Below are 20,004 nucleotides of genomic sequence, written 5' to 3'. Positions count from 1 at the left end.
TACCGCGACAAGGCAGGCCACATAATTGTTGTATTATCTTTCATTCTTTGTTGATTTACAGAGTTTGGTTCCTAAATTTCTAAGGGCATCTTATAAATTACCGGGTTTGTGCCTCAGTTACAATTTAAATTGTATCCAAACTTAATTTCGAACCTGTTTCACAAATGCACTGCTGCAGGCAGTTACATGTAGCGGTTAATCTTTACTTAATCGCAGAATAGACCCTTGTCACTAGTTTAGGAGATGAGTCAAACTCGTTAGACCGGATGGTAGTTTCACAAAAAGCAGTCAATCTTTACTTAATTGCAGAGTAGACCTCTGTCACTAGCTTGGGAGATGAGTCAAACACTCAAACTCGTTAAACTAGTAATTATTGTTTTTACAATATTTCTAAAAAAAGCTACAATTATGGTGATCACTGATAATACATTTTACTAAAAAAAATTATAATGTATCAAAACAGACTGTAAGCCTGGTTAACATATATAATGTTACTATGTTAGTAATATTATTGAATAGTTCTATTGTCATATTGGTTTCCTTGTTGGATAGTTTCCGTTATTATTGCTTAGTTGTTTGCTATATAAACTTCTCATTTATTGTAATCGAGAACACGTTCATTATAAAAAAATCTACTTTTATCAAGCCTAAATAACTTGCTTCAAATCGTAAGAAGAATTCAGATGGTCTGCAATTCCTTTACTGGCAAACAATCCTCTATTTAGCACCCAATCTTCAATCATTGCCTGAGAATTTATAGCCTGATCTGCAGGCACGAGATGTCCTGCATTAGACACAATAGCATGACTCAAGCTTCCCCATTTCTGTACATAACCTGCAAGCTTCCCTTTCACTTTCCAAACTTTCCTATCTGCGCCCAAAAACTTTTGAATTTCATCCCATTTGATTTCCTTCATCCAAGCCTCAGCTGAGACAACGCCAACTCTCAGATCAAACTGCCCTTGATAAAGCAGCACCTTGGTATGCTTAACTAAAAATTCCACCATATATTTTACGCTCTTCATTAAGTCTTCGTGCAATATTTGCCCTACTGTATCACTACATACCTTGAAAACAGTCGATATGTTTGCTCCTAGTGCTTTCTTTACCTCTACACTACTCAAAAATTTTGTCACTAGGTCTTCTTCATAAGGAATTGATCTCCGGATATCGTATAAAGTGGCCAAGCCTGTCATGTTTTGCAACAAGTTTAGAACTTTACTTCTTGCATTTGTTGCATCACTCCAATTACCCATTGTGGCCAATCCAATAGCTTCATCTTGCAATTTCTCTAATATAGTCTTCTGCTTCTCATTGACAAGTCCGGAAAAATAAGCTCTCATAGCATGAGTTGCCACTTGTGTGATCGGATCAATCAAACCGTTCCCTATAGCCACACCGACTAAATTCACCTGACTCGGGTTTGGCAACACTGCATTTCTTTTCAAAATATAATACCCTATCGCTGGAATATATTTTCCAGCATAACTTTCACCAGTAATATAGATCGGACGAGTTTTAAATAAAGGATCCAGCGCGATAAATGCTTTTATTGCCTTAAAAAGGTGTTTACTAACAGCATGCTGGTTTTTGGGAATTTCTTCGGTTGTTGTAGCTATACTAAACCCGGTGCCAATCGGATTATCAATAAAAACAAGGCCAAACAACCTATTCCAGGAACCCGGATTGGGCTCAAGCTTAAGGTGTTCGACATTATGCCCCTGAGAAGAAACGACGCGCCAGGGTCCAAGTTCATAAAAATTTCCTAACATGGAGGAACATCCAGGTCCACCCTGAAGCCATATGAGAATCGGGGTCTCGGAAAGCGATGAATCAGGCTCTTTGGCTTCATAGAAAGTGTAAAACATGGCAGATTTAGTTGTTGAATTGACTTGCAGATAGCCTGATTTTGTGGGAAGCGCTTCATTTGGGATGGGAGAGATTGAATGAACTGCTGATGGGGTTGCCAGCAAATAGTAGTGATTAAGGATGAAGAGAAGGACCACAAGCTTGGTTGAAATTGACTCCATTTTTTACAAGAAGACTGACTAATGTGTTTCAGTGACTCAGATACACACTTCTCATAATTGCATTAAAGATACACATTTTCGGGGTCCGGACAGGGCTTATATCTTGTCGTCTCATGTACAAGTTTAGTTCTCCTAACACCGAAACTTGCAAGAACATGTATTAATTTGTAAGGTATATAAATTTAATTATTAAAAAAATACTACCATGCTGCATAATCTATAAGAACAACTTGTCCAATCCATAAAGAAAGAATCATAATATAAATAAACGAGCACCTTTTAGCTTTTACTTTTGTTAGAACACTAGGATTAAATAAATAAATAATTTTACATTGTATCCTGACATGATTATAAGGTACACATCTGATTAATACTAATTGTTTGTTCTTCTTTCTCTTCACCATCAAAAACTCATCAACCATTCATGCAATCTCTACTCTCCCATCTAGAGCACTTCCAGAAAAATCATAAAAATGACAATGATACATATACAAGGAGTCAAGGACCTCATTGTCACCAAGGGACAACTTCAAATGTTCATTAAGCCTCTTTATTCCCCGAATAGAAATTATGAAAATGTATATCCTAAACATGAACAATATTCGAATTTATAAATCTCAAAATATTTATTACATTGAATGAAACGTATACAAGCACCCCTTTTATAAATATAATGTAACTTTAAAACTTAAAATTTACGAGTTCTTACAATATTTATCGAATAAACAAAAACGCCTAACAGTACCGAACCAATAATTACTGTGCAACTTTAAAACTCTTCATTATTTTTTCCTCTTACAAAAATAAAAGGATCAAGGTGCTATGTCTTGTTATCATTATCACTCTGTTGATTGGTTAGTTTTTCTTGTTACTGTCAATCAAAGCATCCAGCTCATTATACAATGTGGATTACATAATCATTGACCTGTCCTTTAGCTTTAGGTAATCATAGTACATTAAGTTTAACTAACTGAAACACATTAGCAAGTCTACTTGTCATAAAAAATGGAGTCAGCTTCAACTAAGCTGCTCCTATTTTTCATCATCCTCAGTCACTACAACTTGCTAGCAACCCCATTAACGATTCATTCAATCTCTCCTATCCCACATGAAGCACTTCCCACTAGATCAGGCTATCTCGAAGTCAATTCGACAACCAAATCAGCCATGTTTTACACTTTCTATGAAGCCAAGGAGCCTAATTCCTCGCTTTCCGAGACCCCGATTCTCATTTGGCTTCAGGGTGGACCTGGATGTTCTTCCATGTTAGGAAATTTTTATGAGCTTGGACCCTGGCGCGTTGTTTCTTCTCAGGGGCATAATGTCGAACACCTTAAGCTTGAGCCAAATGCGGGTTCTTGGAATAGGTTGTTTGGCCTTGTTTTTATCGATAATCCGATTGGAGCTGGGTTTAGTATAGCTAAAACAATGCAAGAAATTCCAAAAGACCAACATGCTGTTGGTAAGCACCTATTTAAGGCGATCAAAGCGTTTGTTGCATTGGACTCGTTGTTTAAGACTCGTCCGATTTATGTTACTGGTGAAAGTTATGCTGGGAAATATGTTCCGGCAATTGGGTATTATATTCTGAAAAGAAATGCGCGGCTTGTGAAAGCTAGTCAAGTGAATTTAGCTGGAGTGGCTATAGGGAATGGTTTGACTGACCCGATTACACAAGTGGCTACTCATGCTATGAGTGCTTATTTTTCGGGACTTATCAATGAGAAGCAAAAGGCTCGATTGGAGAAAGCGCAAGATGTAGCTATTGAACTGATCAAAATTGGTAACTGGAGTGAAGCGACAATTGCAAGGAATAGAGTTCTAAACCTGTTGCAAAACATGACAGGCCTGGCCACTTTATACGACTTCCGAAGATTAGTTCCTTATGAAGATAGCCTTGTAGAAACTTATATGAGTAGCGTGGAGGTTAAGAAAGCATTAGGCGCAAATGCATCAATTGTTTTTGAATTATGTAGTGATATAGTGGGGGATATATTGCACGAAGACGTGATGAAGAGTGTGAAATATATGGTCGAGTTTTTAGTTAAACATACTAAAGTGTTGCTTTATCAAGGGCAGTTTGATCTGAGGGATGGCGTCGTTTCAACTGAGGCTTGGATGAAGAAAATGAAGTGGGATGGAATTGGAAAGTTTTTGGAGGCGGATAGGAACGTTTGGGAAGTGAAAGGGAAGCTTGCAGGTTATGTACAGAAATGGGGAAGCTTGAGCCATGCTATTGTGTCTAATGCTGGACATCTCGTGCCTACAGATCAGGCTGTGAATTCTCAGGTGATGATTGAAGATTGGGTGTTGGATAGAGGATTGTTCTCGAATAAGGGAATTGTGGACCCTTCAATTCCTACTTATGATTCCAAGTAAGGTATTTTTGGCTTTCATTCTTGTTCAACTTCATGGTATATGTGTAGTTGGAGCTGATATATGTCTTTTGTGATACATCACATTTCGTTATGGTAAAATATCCATTAGTGTACTTGCAGTCTGTTTTAGGAATAATGTAACACGATAATGATTACCTTCGCTGGTTTAACTCTTCTCCTAAGCTAGTGACAATGAAATGTGTGAAATGATTTTCAGCAGTGTAACAAAAGAAACAATGTACTACCTCTGGCTAATAGTATTTGATAATGAAGATCGAAAAAATTGAGGAGAGTATAAAGAACTTAGCTAGAAAATTGACGTCACAGTTGGCATCAGATAAAATTGTCGTTTCCCACAATAATTGAATTGATAAAATATCATTGGATGGTGATGACAGCATGTGTGCACAACATGTTGTCCACATTTAAAATGGAGAGACATGTTCCTACTTAGTTTTGTAAACAGATTAAATGAATGTCTGTTGCCTGTTGGTAGATTCAGTGTTGTAAGATTATATGTAGACATAGGTAAGATTCATCGCCCAGAAAACATTCATTACCTATTAAACCTTAAAGTTGGAGATAAAATTACAATCTTGGTAAACAAACATCATATAGTAGATAGTTCTCACCAGTAACTAGCACTGAGCCAATGACGGAACCATAACTTAAAGAAAGGCCGGGCTATAATATTTCAAGTAGAAGAATTCTAGGAAAATATAAACCAGTATATACACAAAGCTCTAAGAAGCTCTGTTATTATGTGAACACTCTAAAAGCTGTAGTTTACATGTATGGTGTGGATCCTGTACTAAAGGAGAGGAGGTTTAAACCAAAAAAATTCATTTGCTGTCTTCTACACTGAATTAAACTTAAATTCAGGTGATCTATTCATAAGTTGAAACGTATCAGAATTGGAGAGGTAAATAAGGCATTCAGACATTCTTTCATGTCAGCATCGGAAGGAGGTTTGCTGCTAACAGATAATGCCGGATCTGGTAAGCTGCTCCTTGTTAGACCAATCAAACCTTTTTGTACATTAATTCTCTGTGCAGCTAGAACTCTACACGAGCTCGTCGCTTATCATACACATTTGTAGTTTGTACAGCCCAGGGCCAAGTATAAAATTCTTTGCAAAATCATCGTCTATTGACAAACTCTCCAACTCAAGTTTCTTGTCAATGATGTTATGTAATGCAAGTTGTCCGAAGGGAGGAAAATGTACATGCGCTTACAGACACGTGGCCTAAATCATTTCCTTTTTAACCTTCTATCCGTCCATTCTTTATCACCTTTGCCAGAGCCCAGAGTGCTGTAACAACAAATGAGTTCGAGAAAGGCCTCTATTACTTCGAAACCAAATTGAAGACTTGCACAAAATAGTGTAATGTGATACCCGAAATTGTATTATATTAAAAAGCTGGGAGATACAGTTGCAAGCTGTGAATATTTTAGTTTTCGATTCTGGAGTCCATTATAAAAGACAAAGTGAAAGTATCCAAAAAACCTTATGAAAAAACATAGGGGAAATAAGGCACAAAGGACACAAATAATGATGGCGAGGGCTGATGAAGGAGCTAGCATAGCATAAGTTCCTGTCCCAAAAGTCAGCACCATTGTTATTATGGAAGAAACGTTAAGCACTCCAGATATTGTGATCACGGGTATTACAAACCGACTGAAAATACTCATTGTTGATACGAAGTAGAGGAGTAGTGATGCAATTGAAAATAACACGGTTATTGCATCTGCGATCATAAACAATTGGAAAGCTGCCTTGGTTAAAAGTTGCGGGTATCCTTTGCCTTCAACAAAACCACCTGGCACCGCTAATCCTGCGGTCAAGGCAACAGAGGCAATAAGTGCAGCCACTATCATATGTGTATTGACCGCTTCTTTAAATTTGTTGAGATATTCCATGTTGAGTTTGTCGTTATGTTTGGCAAGTCTGTTACCAGTCTCAAGGTCGTGCTCGAGGTTTGAAATGCTTCTTCTAACCCCCCGGTTAGAAAAATTTGCAACTTTTTTATAAATAAGTTTCCAACGTATCGTATTGACCATCACCTGCAATAAACAATCATCCCATTAGCATGTAGAGATTGCCATATTAGTTTAGCAGAACTCAAAGTTTTATTTAATTTTTTCCACATTTTCCCATCTCAATTACCAAAAAAGAATTAGCTAAAACAAACTCAGGTTGAACATTTCTTCCACGTACCGTATGGGCAAGAGTATCAGTGTCTTGCCTGTACTGCAGTATGTCCAGGGGAGTGCGATTGTCGTAATCTGTTACTTTCCAGTCAACTTCCCAGTCAAGCTTCCCTTGATTCATAATTTCTGGGACAAAATATGCAAACTTGGCAATCAAGTGAAGAGGTGTATTCCCTTTATGGTCCCTTTGACTGAAAAGGCTATTGCCTGTTGTACTGCCTTGTGACAAAATGAAGATAATTAACCACTTATCCTTTTCTTCCACCGCGATATGCAATACATTTCTTCCCATTCCATCTACCATTTCCCAAGAATCTGGATAATATTTCAAAAGTTCATCCATTACACCAACAGCTCCTACCCGTGCTGCTATGTGAAAAGCTGTTCTTTTTTCCTTATCTAATTTGTAGCCTGCAGACTTGTTCCCTGCATCAGCTTCTGCATCTACTAACACTTCGATTATTTCATACAACTTGTTATAAGCAACGACATGAAATGCCGTCCACCCGTTATCGTCTTGTACCTCAACCAGATTAGTGTTCCCTTTTGACAATAGAAGTTTCACACATTCTGATACGTTAAAAAAGATTTGTAAGATAAATTAAGTTGTGAGGAGTATATAATGTGGTATGCAACAGCAAACAAGTTGGGATGGGAGAATTGATAAATTTTATATATCTACCTCTTCCTCTTTCAAACATGACTGCAGCATGCAAAGCGGTTTTTCCTTCCGGACCACCAAATGTTGGCGATTTACAGTTGTGAAGAATAGTTGAGATTATGTCGTTATAATGCCTAATGGAGGCCACGTAGAGTGGAGTTTCATGACACCTATTTGGAGGATATATATGGTCTTGATCCTTTTGAACGAGCAGTTGAACCACGCGGTAGCGATTGTATCGTGCGGCCAGATGCAAGGCTGTTTCACCTTCTAAATCTGTACTTCTGATAAGAAAATTCAGCCTAGATGCTGTGTTTGTAATAACTTCCTTCTGAGATGATGAGGGACCTGCAACATCCACTGGTGCAGGATCACATATGATTTCATCTGTGCATGTGGGCTGCAGTGCTTGATGCGTTTCCTTTTCAGTCACATTCACTAAGGCGTTTTGAATGTGACTAGGTTGAGGAACGGAAGGCTTAGCTGCATTAAGAAGTAAGACCACTACATCATAGTGTCCTTCTCTTGCCGCCTGGTGAAGAGCAGTCTCACCTCTTGAGTTGATCTCTAAAAGAAGTGATTCATGGACACTTAAAATCTCCTCCACACATTTTTTGCTGCCATATTGGCTTGCTAGATGAAGCACGGTGTTATTTGTAGCTGTCCGTTGATCGCCTACCTTAAGCCTGCCCTCTATCTTCATGAGGACATTGATGTCATCCTTAACGACAGCTCTATACAATTTAGAATCCATCTGATTATATAATAGGGTATGTGATCAACTGCAAATGAAGGCAGGGAAAGACTATATCTGTAACTTGATGAAATGAGAATTTCTCTATACTTATTTATCAACTCAAAGAACAAAAGTATTTCCTTGCTTGACTTTGTGAGGGGAAAAAAAATATTCTATGTTTGGTAGAATTAGAACTAACAGCCAACTGAAGAACCCCACTGATATAATTACACTATTCTATTTCTTCAAGGGACCCCTCTGTTTCAATATATATATATTATGGGTTTTTTTTGATATTTTTGGTGTGAGAATGGGCACATATTAAACACAATTTTTTTAAAATTTAGCTTGTTTTTATTATTTTACAACGTGTGAATCCCTGCATTCACAATAATCATACCAATTAAAATATATCAAAATTATAAATTTTAATATTTAGTATGTACCCATAAACACCCGACAAACCCAAATATTATATGTCAAACATGCAAGGAATGCTAAAATAATGGCTGTATAATTATTGGTATATCCCTATCTTACATCTATGTGACTCATAATTACAGTTGGGCCACACTCATAATAATCTGTTTAGCACCGTAGAAAATATGTTACGCTTTCCATCAAGCTCCAAGGAGCATTTTCTGGCCATGTACCTGAATACAAAGTAAATAATTTTTCAAATTTTATTTTCGCTGGCGGTTGATTTTGGCAAAAAATAGAATGTATAATGCCTAATAATTTAATTTAATTAACAAAATTTACTACTGCAAACAACTTATACTCAGTAAATTTTTATGCAGCCGTCTCGTGATGGTACCATCTTTAGAGTTTTTTTTTAATGAGAATTTTAACCATAATAACTATTTTAGTTGTACCTAATCTTTAAGCCTATTTTAGTTCTACCTAATCTGGGTTTTATATAATACTCCCTCCGTCCCTCCCAATTGTTATCGTTTCTGGGAGAGTGTCCGGCACGCATTTTAAGATGAAGAAAAATTATAGTTCTTTAACTTTTTTTTAAAATTTTATTTTTCTGAATAAAAGTTTAAACATTCTATTTTTATTCAGAAAAAGAAAATTTTTAAAAAAAGTTATGAAACTATACTTTTTATTCATCTTAAAATGCGTGCCGGGCACTCTCCCAGAAACGATAACAATTGGGAGGGACGGAGGGAGTATTAAAGAGTTAGTTGTTATATATAATACGTTACTTTTCGGCACGTTTTTCAATGTTCATTTAAAACATAATTTCACAATATTTTTTTAATTTTTTTTTTCTGAATAAAAATTTCATGTTTAAACTTTTATTCAAAATTTTTTTTTTTTGAAAAAAACCTTACGAAACTATATTTTATAGAGGTCTCCAAATGCGTGCAAATAGTAAACCTATAGAAAATCAACGGGACGGAGGGAATACAATATTTCATGTTTATTAGGTATAATTTTAGATAACTAGATTTGTTGATCTATAGGCTTAAATTCTTCTATGTAACCCTAATCCTATCTTATTATAATTTTTTTATTATAATGTATAAAACATGTTGCTTTAAGTCATTTTTTCAATATTTAAGATACTTTTCAAATACTTAATTATAATTAAAAAATTATGTATATATGTCATTATTATTATATGTATTGATGTACTATTTATATTTTATTTATAAAATATTAATGTTATGTAATATTAAGTATAAAATGTTTCTTTATTTTTCTAAATCTAAAAAATTCTAATATAATAATATTAAGATATTTTTCTATTTATTTTTTGGTATATTAATATATTTTCATAATTTTTTATTCTTATTTTATAATACTTAATTTAAAATATTGGCATAAATATAATAATGCTAATTAATTTACTTTCGCTAATATATATTTAAAATTAATAAAAAATTAATATTTTGAATATAACTAATGAATATAACTAATATCACCCGAGTATAAATCCTCTTCAAAAAAAATTTAGCTAATCATATTTTAGCTAAAAAATTTTACCATTACATTTGGAGATGCTCTTATTCTCTCTATTTTTTTATTTGTCAGTTTTGACTTTTGCACACAAGATTAGTTGGAATTATCGTTTGTATTTTTTTTATAAATAAAAGTAGATAATTTATATTCTAATTCAACTAGTATTTTACCACCATTCTATTTTTATTAACATATATGGCCACATAATTATTTTCATTAAAACAATCTGTTTTTTTAAGAAATTATTAGCTAATTAATCTTTTCTTTATTTATTTTCTTTTTAAATCTCTTTTTAGCCTAAAATAATTTGGTAACTAATTCAACAAGCTATCTTATCATTTATCTATCGATATTATTATATTAAAAATGAAACATTAAAAATTTGGTTGTTGATTTTTGGTTATTAATCTAGAAACCGTCGGATCAAATTGTTTTTATTTAAGTGATATAAAGATCGAATCGTATAAATAATATATTATTAAAATTATCATTTATAATATATAATGATAAAAATAACCATCCCTATATTATATATAATATTAGTCCTTAGGCGAATAAACCTAACTGATCTCAAATTTGATCACTCTACTAACATGCCAATTTCCTATTCTTTCTTTTTCTTTTACTAGGATACAAACGAGAAACCTGGTTTCATTACCCCATTTTTTAATTTATCTTAACTAATTTGTGTGACCATTTTATTTGGTTTTTTCTTTTTCGATCCTAAGCCCATTCTCATTTTTTTAAAAGTAAACTTAGCTAACTAAAAACAAGGATTTTCAAAGTCATTTTATAAATTTAATATAATCCTATTTCAACTTATATCATTTAAATATATTATTAAATTATACTATAAGGTAAAAACATTTGTAAAATCACATACAGATATATGACACATTTTTTTTTACTATTATGCCATACTGACACATTAATATTTTAACGACTATACTTAACAAAACTTTGGGTAATATAATTTATGTTTATTTGAAATGCAAATTTGTGTGTGTTTTTGGGACAAAGATGTGGCATAGAAATAATTCATTTATCGGTCTAACGACTTTAAAATAAGACAAAATAATATATATATTATTCATTCTAGTTAAAAAATTATACTATTAGTTGAATTTAAAATAAATTTGAAATTAAATTAAGAATAATTAGTTGAATTTGGTGTTATAATGAATTTCGGGTTAAAACAAAATAATTAATATTTTTGATTCGGCTAAAACAGTTATATTGTTGAACTAGTAATTCGTTGATCGGTCTAATAGAAAAATTATAGAGTTGTTCCACCATAAAACATAATTAAAAATTAAAATAAAATTAGGCCAATTAAAATAAGATAATATATATAATATTTATGTGAATGAAATGAAGTATATTATTGATCCAAATTCAAACCAAATTAAATATAATAGTTGGATCTCGTCAAGATAATATTGGTCTCGAGATAAATCAAAACTAACATCAAATTAAATGAAATTAAATGTGATTGGTAATACTATTTTGATACGGGTTAAGACTTATCTTTTTTTGCTAAGCTAAAACTTTTCTTTTAAATATAAAGAATAATTATATTTTGTAAACACACATAAAAATAATAATAATACCATATATTTTAATTAGTATTATTATATTTTTTCAAATTTAATACATACGAACAAAATATCAAATATATATCTGTATATATATAATTATTATCAAATCATATCATATAAAATCTTGAAAAAATAAATTTTGTATTTTTTAAATTCAAATTTAGTTTAAATTTGAAAAAATTTATAATATTTGAAAAAATTTATAATATTTGAAAAAATTTGTGCATCCTAAGCTAGTATAATTAAAGTGTATAAGTAGATTGAAATAATATGTTTTTCTTTCTTTTTCTTTAAATATGATTTATAGTTTTTTTTTCCAAAATATGTTTGTGCGAATCTTTTTTTTCTTCCAGAATCACTCTATTTCTCACGTTTTTTGTTAATCAGCTTCATAAAAAGATATACATTTGTTAGATAGTTTGTTGAATATTGCCAGATGTCAAGAGCATGGCCAGGAAGAAGTTGGGCTGACTTTGAAACAATAAAGACCGTAGAAGAAATGCTTACATTCGCTTAACAACACAACCTCTAAAAAATAGCTTAACCATTGTTTGCAAACTTATCTCTTACATAAACACCAACACTGCTTCAGAATGTAATGCAACAATAAGCAAAAATAAACGAAAAGTTACAACTTTGAATTTATAGTTTGTAGTTATAGAGTTTTTAGAACGTTAGTAATGACTAAGAGTTCAGATATTGAAGAAGGCAAGGTGGAAGGGGAAGAAACGTCTGTAAAAGAGAGCTTCTGGACTTCGCCAGAGTCTGTCTTGCTCTTACAGAAGGTATTATAAGTAGTTTATTTGCACACTCGAACGTAAATGTATGCAATGTGGGGAGGATCTAGTAAGGGTCATGGGGACACGTGTCCCCTGGAACAAATTTTACCTTTTTTACCACTAATTTTTTTGAAAATATATGATAGGGTCCCCCAAAAATTCAAAATATAAGTGTGTATTCACAAAATATGGTCGGTGTTCCCCCGGAATATAATTCCTGGATCGGCCCTGAATTTAATAGTGATCATAAGTTTATGTGTACATATCTGTAGGTATTTGCAGAATTGGTTGGTACGTATTTTGTGCTCTTCATCGGAGGAGGATCAGTGGCAGTGAATAAAAAATATGGTTCTGTATCGTTTCCGGGGATTTCTCTGTGTTGGGGTCTTGTTGTAATGGCAATGATTTACTCCGTTGGACATATTTCCGGTGCACATTTTAATCCAGCAGTCACGCTCACTTTTGCCATCTTCCGTCGTTTTCCCTACAAGCAGGCATGTTATTATTAACAGCCCCGATGGGAATCTTAATACTAGTTCATCCCAGATTATCTGAAATCATCATATGTAGTATTTGAATTTATGTTAAATGTGCAGGTACCTTTTTACATGGCGGCTCAGGTACTAGGGTCGATCCTAGGAAGTGCAACGTTGGTCCTTATATTTGATTCACAAATTGTACATTTTTTTGGGACGACGCCTATAGAGACTGCTACTCAGTCCTTTTGCCTTGAGATTGTCATCACCTTGATTCTCATGTTCGTTATTTCTGGAGTTGCCACCGACAGCAGAGCAGTTCAGTAACATTCTCCGTCTCATTCTTTGTTTAAGATCAATTACATTAATATAACTTACAATCACAAGAAGATTTGTATTCACTAGGCGAGAATGCTAGGAATTCAATTTTATGTTTTTACAATCTAATTTCTGATAATATGAGATATAATTGACTATGGGCTAATGTATTTGTTTTTCTAGATTGGAAATATGGCAGGACTTGCCGTTGGAGGTACCATATGTATGAACGTTTTCATGGCCGGGTGGGTAATATATATAAAGCACGTGCATAAGGGAGATAGTCAGAGCAAACGCTTGTTGTAACGTACTGTACTGCAGAAGATTTCCACGATACGTATAAAAATGATTTCGGTGTATGCACACCAAAAATCTTACTATAGATGTATCGCGGAAACTTTCTGTTGGCCCTGACCGGACCCAAAATATAAATATGTATTGCATGAAGTTCACATATTGATAGAGTGATTTGAATTTGAATGTGTAATATATGCAGGCCAGTATCAGGAGCATCAATGAACCCAGCAAGGACACTTGGACCAGCACTTATATTTCGTATATATCATGGAATATGGGCATATATGATTGGCCCTTTCATTGGAGCAATACTTGGAGGTTTTGCCTACAACATGATCAGAAGGACTGATAAACCACTTCGCGAACTCACCAAGAGCGAATCATTCATCAGGAGTTTTGTTTGTTAGTTTGACTATCATATGTACAGCAAGGATGATGTATTGATCCATTTTAATGAATAAAATATTCGAGACATGTACCGATGTGCGAATGTGAGAAAGCTAGCATTTACATTTTTTTATCAAGAAAGCTATCGATTAAATATGTGACATGTAAATATCGGAGAGAAAGATTAATTTGTTTTAGAAAAACATCTCATATTTGCTAATAAAATTTAAATTTGATTCAGAACACGAATATATGTTCAGAAAAAGTTCAATTTTCCAACAAATATAATTCGTCAAAAAAAAAATAAAGATTATAACTCGAGCTTGCTTATTTCTACTTTGGGCAAAATGACTAATTGTTCAAGGTAGTCACATGTAACTTGCAAGTAGATCACCAAACTAAAAAAGATTTTAGTCAACAAATATAGTAATTAAAAAATTTCAACTTGGTTATAGTTGTTAGCAACATTAAAAATTTAACGTTTTGCTGACATGAAAGTGCCTATATGACAATATCACCCAATATCAATTTAGAAACTGTAACAACCCACACTTGCGGACTATTAACTCCAAACCGAAACTAAAAAAAAATATAATTTATTGATCAAAAATCTATTACAAAGATGATTTCAAACGCGCAACTAAAAATGGAAGTCCAAAAGTCAAATCACTCCAAACCTAAGGTCCTCGAAGTCCAATGTTATCCAACTGGAATCTTAGACGAAACCTGAAAAAATTAAAAAGATAAGCTACAAAACCCAGCATGTACAAATTGACTAACTATTTAACTGAAAAACAATGGGTGTTTTTAATAAAATGATTTTTCTCAAAATAATAATAATTTTGTAAAAATAATTTCTAAAATAAATCAAACCCAAAGTTTTATATTTTAAAATTCAGAATTTAAAACAGAAGAGAGCAGATTTTTATAACAGATCAGAACAAAGTAAAATAGAATGAAATGATAATTCTTATAAATACCACAGTGTTGATCTACAGCCACACTTTGATAGTAGCCGACATTTAATTCTTATTTTTATTCTTTATACCACACTTTGCCAGTGGTCGGCATCTAAAGTTCAATAATTACGCGCCCTTAATAGGTATCTAAAGTTGCACACTTGTTCGCCTAATAAGGGTATCTAAGGTTAGTTCCGAAACTATAGCGTAAATTACGAACAGGTTCGAAAATGTAGAAATTGGGTTTCAAAAAATTCTCGTATCTTATTTCTTATACAGTTCGAAACAGAATTCTTATATCTTATACGAAATTCGAATATCAGAGTCTCAAAACTTTTTCGAAAACAAAAGTAAGTCAAAAAGTACTTATCTCAAAACCTGACCAGATCTGAATATAGCCTTTTTGACCCTCTAAACGACGTTATTCTATTGTTCAATTATTAATCTAATTTTAAAAATTACGGAATATTAGAGAAACACTCAGTTAGTGATAGGTTAATAACCCGATCCACATGGTCCTCCTATAATTAGTTAATTGAATTCACCTTCACTCCATTCTTTCCCATCTTCTCTGTTCTTGAGAAAAAAAATGAGTTATTCTTCCTCAAACTATACTAGATTTTGAAGAGATCGAAGAATTACAATTCAAATAGGACGGGGATTGTCAACTACTAATGTGAGATCGAAGCTGATGAATGGGCAGTATGAAAACCTCAAACCAAAAATTCAGGTCAGAGGTTCTATGATTGTTTAAGATTTAGTGAGGCTAGAAGATGTAAATTTTTTTCATGACGAGATTGGGAGTATACATGTTGAGCCTGTCGTTGAAGAGGGATGAAATGAAGTTGCTAGAAAAAAAGTCAAATATGTTGAGACATGCAGAACTGTGATTATAAATGTTTGAGAAAGCTGGAGAAAATAAAAGAGTAAATGCAGAAAATAAGTGAAAAACTGAAACTTGCGGTTAGATTTTTTTATTTAGCATGTATGTTAGGTTTTGTAACTTGGTTATTTAATAAGTGAAATAAATATTGAAATGAAATGATAAAATAGAGATGATAGTTGTGTGTAACTTTGCTCTTACTTTTTTTTAAGAATGAAAAAAATTCATTGATAAAATTTCGAAATACAAAAGAGTCTATCTTCCAATCACCAAGTTCATTATCTAACCGAAAGGCACGCAAGTTGCCTCCGGACGTTTAGACAATAAAATTTAATGTATGAAATAGATAACCCACAAGAAAGGTCTCGTTAAAACCTCGTAAGAGTAAAATCCTATGGGAAAAAACTCAGGGAGGAAAAAGAACGCCCTCTATAACTCACATTTATACAAAATTAATGATAACTATTGTCTTCCGATAACTGCAAGAAACTCTCGTATCATCATTCTGAAAACTAAACTGTTATGTGCTTCAAGATCCCTTATTAGATTATTGTGACATAAAGTCTGAAAAAGAACCAAAGTACACTCTTCCAATTATCCTGAAAATAAGAACAAATGAAACAAGAAAAATATATTAAAAATAAAAACGAATTTACATATAATACGATATTAAAATAATATAAGATCTAACCAAACGATATATTTGGTTAGACACAAATTCCCATAATAGGAAACAATCAGTCATTAAAGACTCATAAAATCAATAAATGGTTAAAAGTCATCATATATGACACTCCCGTATTGGCACAGAAAAGTCATCTTACATGACACATCATTCTATAAATTGAGTTTTGTAGTTCATTTATGTTAAAATTAATGTCCCTTACACTTTTTAAAATCATAATAAAGACACAATTTGAAAAATGTTTCTTAAAAAATTATCAATTAAAAAACCGTTACTGAAAAAATTAGCTCCATCCAAATCAAAAACCAATATAATTAAAAGACGTTAATACATAAAACATAAAGTTTCATTCAAAAAAGTTAACTACTTTAATAAGAACATTAAAGAGATAATAACTACTATGCTATGCTATTAAAAGCTAAAAAACCAATTGACATAAATTTTCCTAAAAATGAACCTAGCCAAGAAATCTTTATAAATTAAAATCAAATAAGGAAATTTTTTAATCCTAATTAATAACACATTAAAAGCATATAAACACATCAGTTACCAAAATAAAGAGAAATTATTATAAAAATATGAAACTTCCACTAATAAAAGCCACATTAAGGTACAAATACATATATATAGGATAAATATATATACACACACTAGAGTATTAAAAGTAATTAAACCACGTAAAGTTACTCAATAATTAGAAAGCAAAATTCAAATTATCTAAACCTTAATTTAAATTAAAACACAATAAATGTATCATTTAACATAATATCAATCGTAACCGAAAAATTAAATGCATTTAAATTTCATAACCAAAACCATAATTGCTCTCAAAGAAAAATACGGAAATTTAAGAATATGAGTTACAATTGTTAAACAAAGCACGACAGAAAAACACAGAAAACAAAGTGTTTGCAATCAAACGGATAATGACATATAAAACAAATAAAACTAAACAAATAACGGTCATCTTACAGTAAGGCCAAAATCAACAATACAAATCTCCAGAATGCATCACGAATATTGAGAAACAAAACTGATATTCAAGGGATCAAGAATGTACATTATTTTTAACAAATATTATTTTTAACAAATATGTAAAAAATATAATCTACTAGCAGTTAAAAATGACAAAAAAAAAAAAAGAAATGGAGATCTTTACTATTTACGAAAAAATTAAGATAAATTCGCACCAAAAACAATTTAAAGGGCAGTAAAACCTCACTGAAAACAGAAGATCTAAACTAGAGAAAAAGGAAATCTATGATATTATGTAATATTATGTAACAAGATGGAGAACGTAATATTTTATAATCGATTATAAATATGATTTTAATTTCATACCTGATCTATGCATTACATACAAGATACTACCTGTAATTTGAGATCACCGTGAATGAATGTTGATCTTAGCAGCACAACGATCTTCCATAAGTTCTCTGGACTTTGCCATCCTCATAGTTAGTATCCTGATATATGTTGTAGTGATAAATAGCCAACTGAGCGAGATGAACTAAACCATATAATTCATCAGCAAAGAGAGTTGTGACCGGAGGATCGTAATAATCACTACCACCACCACAAATTGACTGACAGTCTGACATATATCAGAATGATCTGGTCTAGGAACTCGGCCACCCTGATTAGTCCTTACCATTATCAAATCCTTGCCTAATATTTTTTAGAGAAAATGCATAAAGCAACGAGAGAGAGAAAGAGAAAGAGAGAGAGAGAGAGAGATTCTGGTCGAAAAAGATGATAAGATTAATATATAAATGTCCTCGGGTGAATGTAATCCAACATCCCAGATTTATACTTTGAGTAGTTAGCATAGCAAGCAAGAGAATACTCAGAGACCAAAGAAATAAAAAGAAGTAATCATATACATCTAATTTGTTTGATATTTTCACCGATTAAGCAGCCACCCACTAGGCCACCTTGCCTGAATATACATCTAATTTCTTACTTTATTTTTACAAAATAGTATGTAAAATGAAGATAGATTGTGCAAAATGGTAGACGAAACAGTTAAAAAAGGTAGAGATTATAGTTGCAAAATGCGTAGGTTAATAATATTGGTACCATACATTGTGCCCTTACACTCAACCAAATTCAAATGACAGATTACATAGTCTTGAAGTCCTCTGAAAATGTAGATGTCGAAGAAACCCAAATCCTAAGCTTGCCAGCCTCACTTGGCTCCTTCTTGGACAGATTTGAGCTCAGATGTCTCGCACAAAATATGTGCTCTACTTGAGGTAGAAATTCCGTACCAGTTTTGTCCAACCCCTGAAATTTTATACAACACAACCAATCAGTAAATAAATACTGTGAAAATATGAAAATAAAAATTTGAAATTATGAATGTGCATATTTTTTGTTGGTCTGATATGAGTGTGTATCCACTTCCAGATCTCAAATCAAGTTCATCAATTAGCAACAACAAATATGACCAGATTGAGTATGATTCACTCTCAACAACTGCCATTGCAATTGAAAACATGCTATCATTACCATCTCTCCCAACTGCAGATAACATCGGGCCACCAGTTTGAGAAAATATCCATTAAGACCAATGACTGGTCTACATCTCTACTTCCAACTTTTTCAGTTGATCATAGCAAACATAGAATCACTTTCATCATGTATAATTGGTGGATCAGCCTTAGATCATGAGTGAAACACATGTATCTTACATACTCCATTTTCAATTTTTTTAACTGCTTCAACCATTTTTTTAACATCACTATCTATCCTGATTAATGCAAAACATCTTTCACAAAATATAACCTATCATCATCACTAAATACACTCCTAATCATGTCCCAAATGTCTTTCACACTACGATCTCAAACCTTAATTTGTTTAAAATGTTTAAATTTAGGCCTATTGTATTTCCATTTAAAGCAAATCACAAATTGACCCTCGTAATTACATCAAAGTCTTGTGACTTGTCAAAAATTAACTAACAATTAACTATAACTCTCTATATGGGTATATATCAAAAATTACCATACACGAAAATAAAAAAAAATCACAAATATATTAAATGTATATACGTGAGTATTCAGTTTTTGATTTAGAAAAGTTCTTAAATTGTGCTGTTATTATGCTTTTAAGAATTTCAAGGGTCATTAAGTTTCAAAATAAATGGACTTCAAAAATCAATTTATAGAATGATGTGTCATATGAGCTGACTTATTTGTGCCAATACGGAAATGCCATATATGATGGCTTTTGACCATTTTTTTGGTTTTATGAGTCTTTAATGACTTATTGTGTCCTAATATGGGAACTTTGTGTCTAACCAAATATTTCGTTTGGTTAGATTTTATTTTATTTTAGGTCGTATTATATGTAGATTTGTTTTTAATGTTTTAATATATTTTTCTTATTTTATTTGTTCTGATTTTCAGGATATTTGGAAGAGATTCTACTTTGTTTCTTTTTTCAGAGGGACCTTGAAGTACAAAACAAGGGATATAGTATCAAATTGATGATACGAGACATTCTTGCAATTATCGAAAGATACTAGTTATTATTAGTTTTTGTATGAAATTTGAGTTATAGAAGACACTCTTTTTCCTTCCTGAGTTTTTTTCCCATAGGGTTTTATTCTTGCGAGGTTTTAACGAAGC

The 20,004-nt window shown here is 32.4% G+C and overlaps 4 protein-coding genes across 6 annotated transcripts; 2 read left to right on the top strand and 2 right to left on the bottom strand.

Annotated features, from left to right (window-relative positions):
• Positions 1-504: 504 nt before the first annotated feature.
• LOC141674409 (serine carboxypeptidase-like 50) lies at positions 505-2,120 on the bottom strand. The gene has a single exon (XM_074481120.1). It carries the CDS (start codon positions 2,028-2,030, stop codon positions 648-650), a length of 1,383 nt encoding a protein of 460 aa, XP_074337221.1. The 5' UTR covers positions 2,031-2,120; the 3' UTR covers positions 505-647.
• A 782-nt stretch (positions 2,121-2,902) lies between these two features.
• Positions 2,903-6,352, top strand: LOC141674417 (serine carboxypeptidase-like 50). Of its 3 annotated transcripts, none has more exons than XR_012555842.1 (3): positions 2,903-4,405; positions 5,291-5,406; positions 5,508-6,352. XR_012555842.1 is itself a non-coding variant. In XM_074481127.1 (2 exons), exons 1-2 carry the CDS (start codon positions 3,036-3,038, stop codon positions 5,292-5,294), a joined length of 1,374 nt encoding a protein of 457 aa, XP_074337228.1. In that variant the 5' UTR covers positions 2,903-3,035; the 3' UTR covers positions 5,295-6,352. The 3 variants fall into 3 exon arrangements, 1 of the variants encoding a protein (XP_074337228.1); XR_012555841.1 differs by having other exon boundaries at positions 2,903-4,410; XM_074481127.1 differs by having other exon boundaries at positions 5,291-6,352.
• On the bottom strand, positions 5,660-8,061 carry LOC141714195 (uncharacterized). Its single transcript, XM_074517729.1, has 4 exons — positions 7,302-8,061; positions 6,627-7,189; positions 6,084-6,472; positions 5,660-5,720 (listed from the first exon to the last, which is right to left on the bottom strand). Exons 1-4 carry the CDS (start codon positions 8,032-8,034, stop codon positions 5,660-5,662), a joined length of 1,746 nt encoding a protein of 581 aa, XP_074373830.1. The 5' UTR covers positions 8,035-8,061.
• Positions 8,062-12,192: 4,131 nt separating this feature from the next.
• On the top strand, positions 12,193-13,929 carry LOC141723457 (putative aquaporin NIP-type). Its single transcript, XM_074525275.1, has 5 exons — positions 12,193-12,370; positions 12,637-12,858; positions 12,961-13,158; positions 13,342-13,403; positions 13,655-13,929. Exons 1-5 carry the CDS (start codon positions 12,266-12,268, stop codon positions 13,860-13,862), a joined length of 795 nt encoding a protein of 264 aa, XP_074381376.1. The 5' UTR covers positions 12,193-12,265; the 3' UTR covers positions 13,863-13,929.
• Positions 13,930-20,004: the final 6,075 nt, after the last annotated feature.

This window comes from Apium graveolens, chromosome 1 (assembly GCF_009905375.1).
Source record: "Apium graveolens cultivar Ventura chromosome 1, ASM990537v1, whole genome shotgun sequence".
In the NCBI taxonomy this organism is placed as follows: domain Eukaryota; kingdom Viridiplantae; phylum Streptophyta; class Magnoliopsida; order Apiales; family Apiaceae; genus Apium; species Apium graveolens.
Note: the sequence above shows the minus strand (reverse complement) of the source record. Positions and strands in the feature narration are given on the sequence as shown.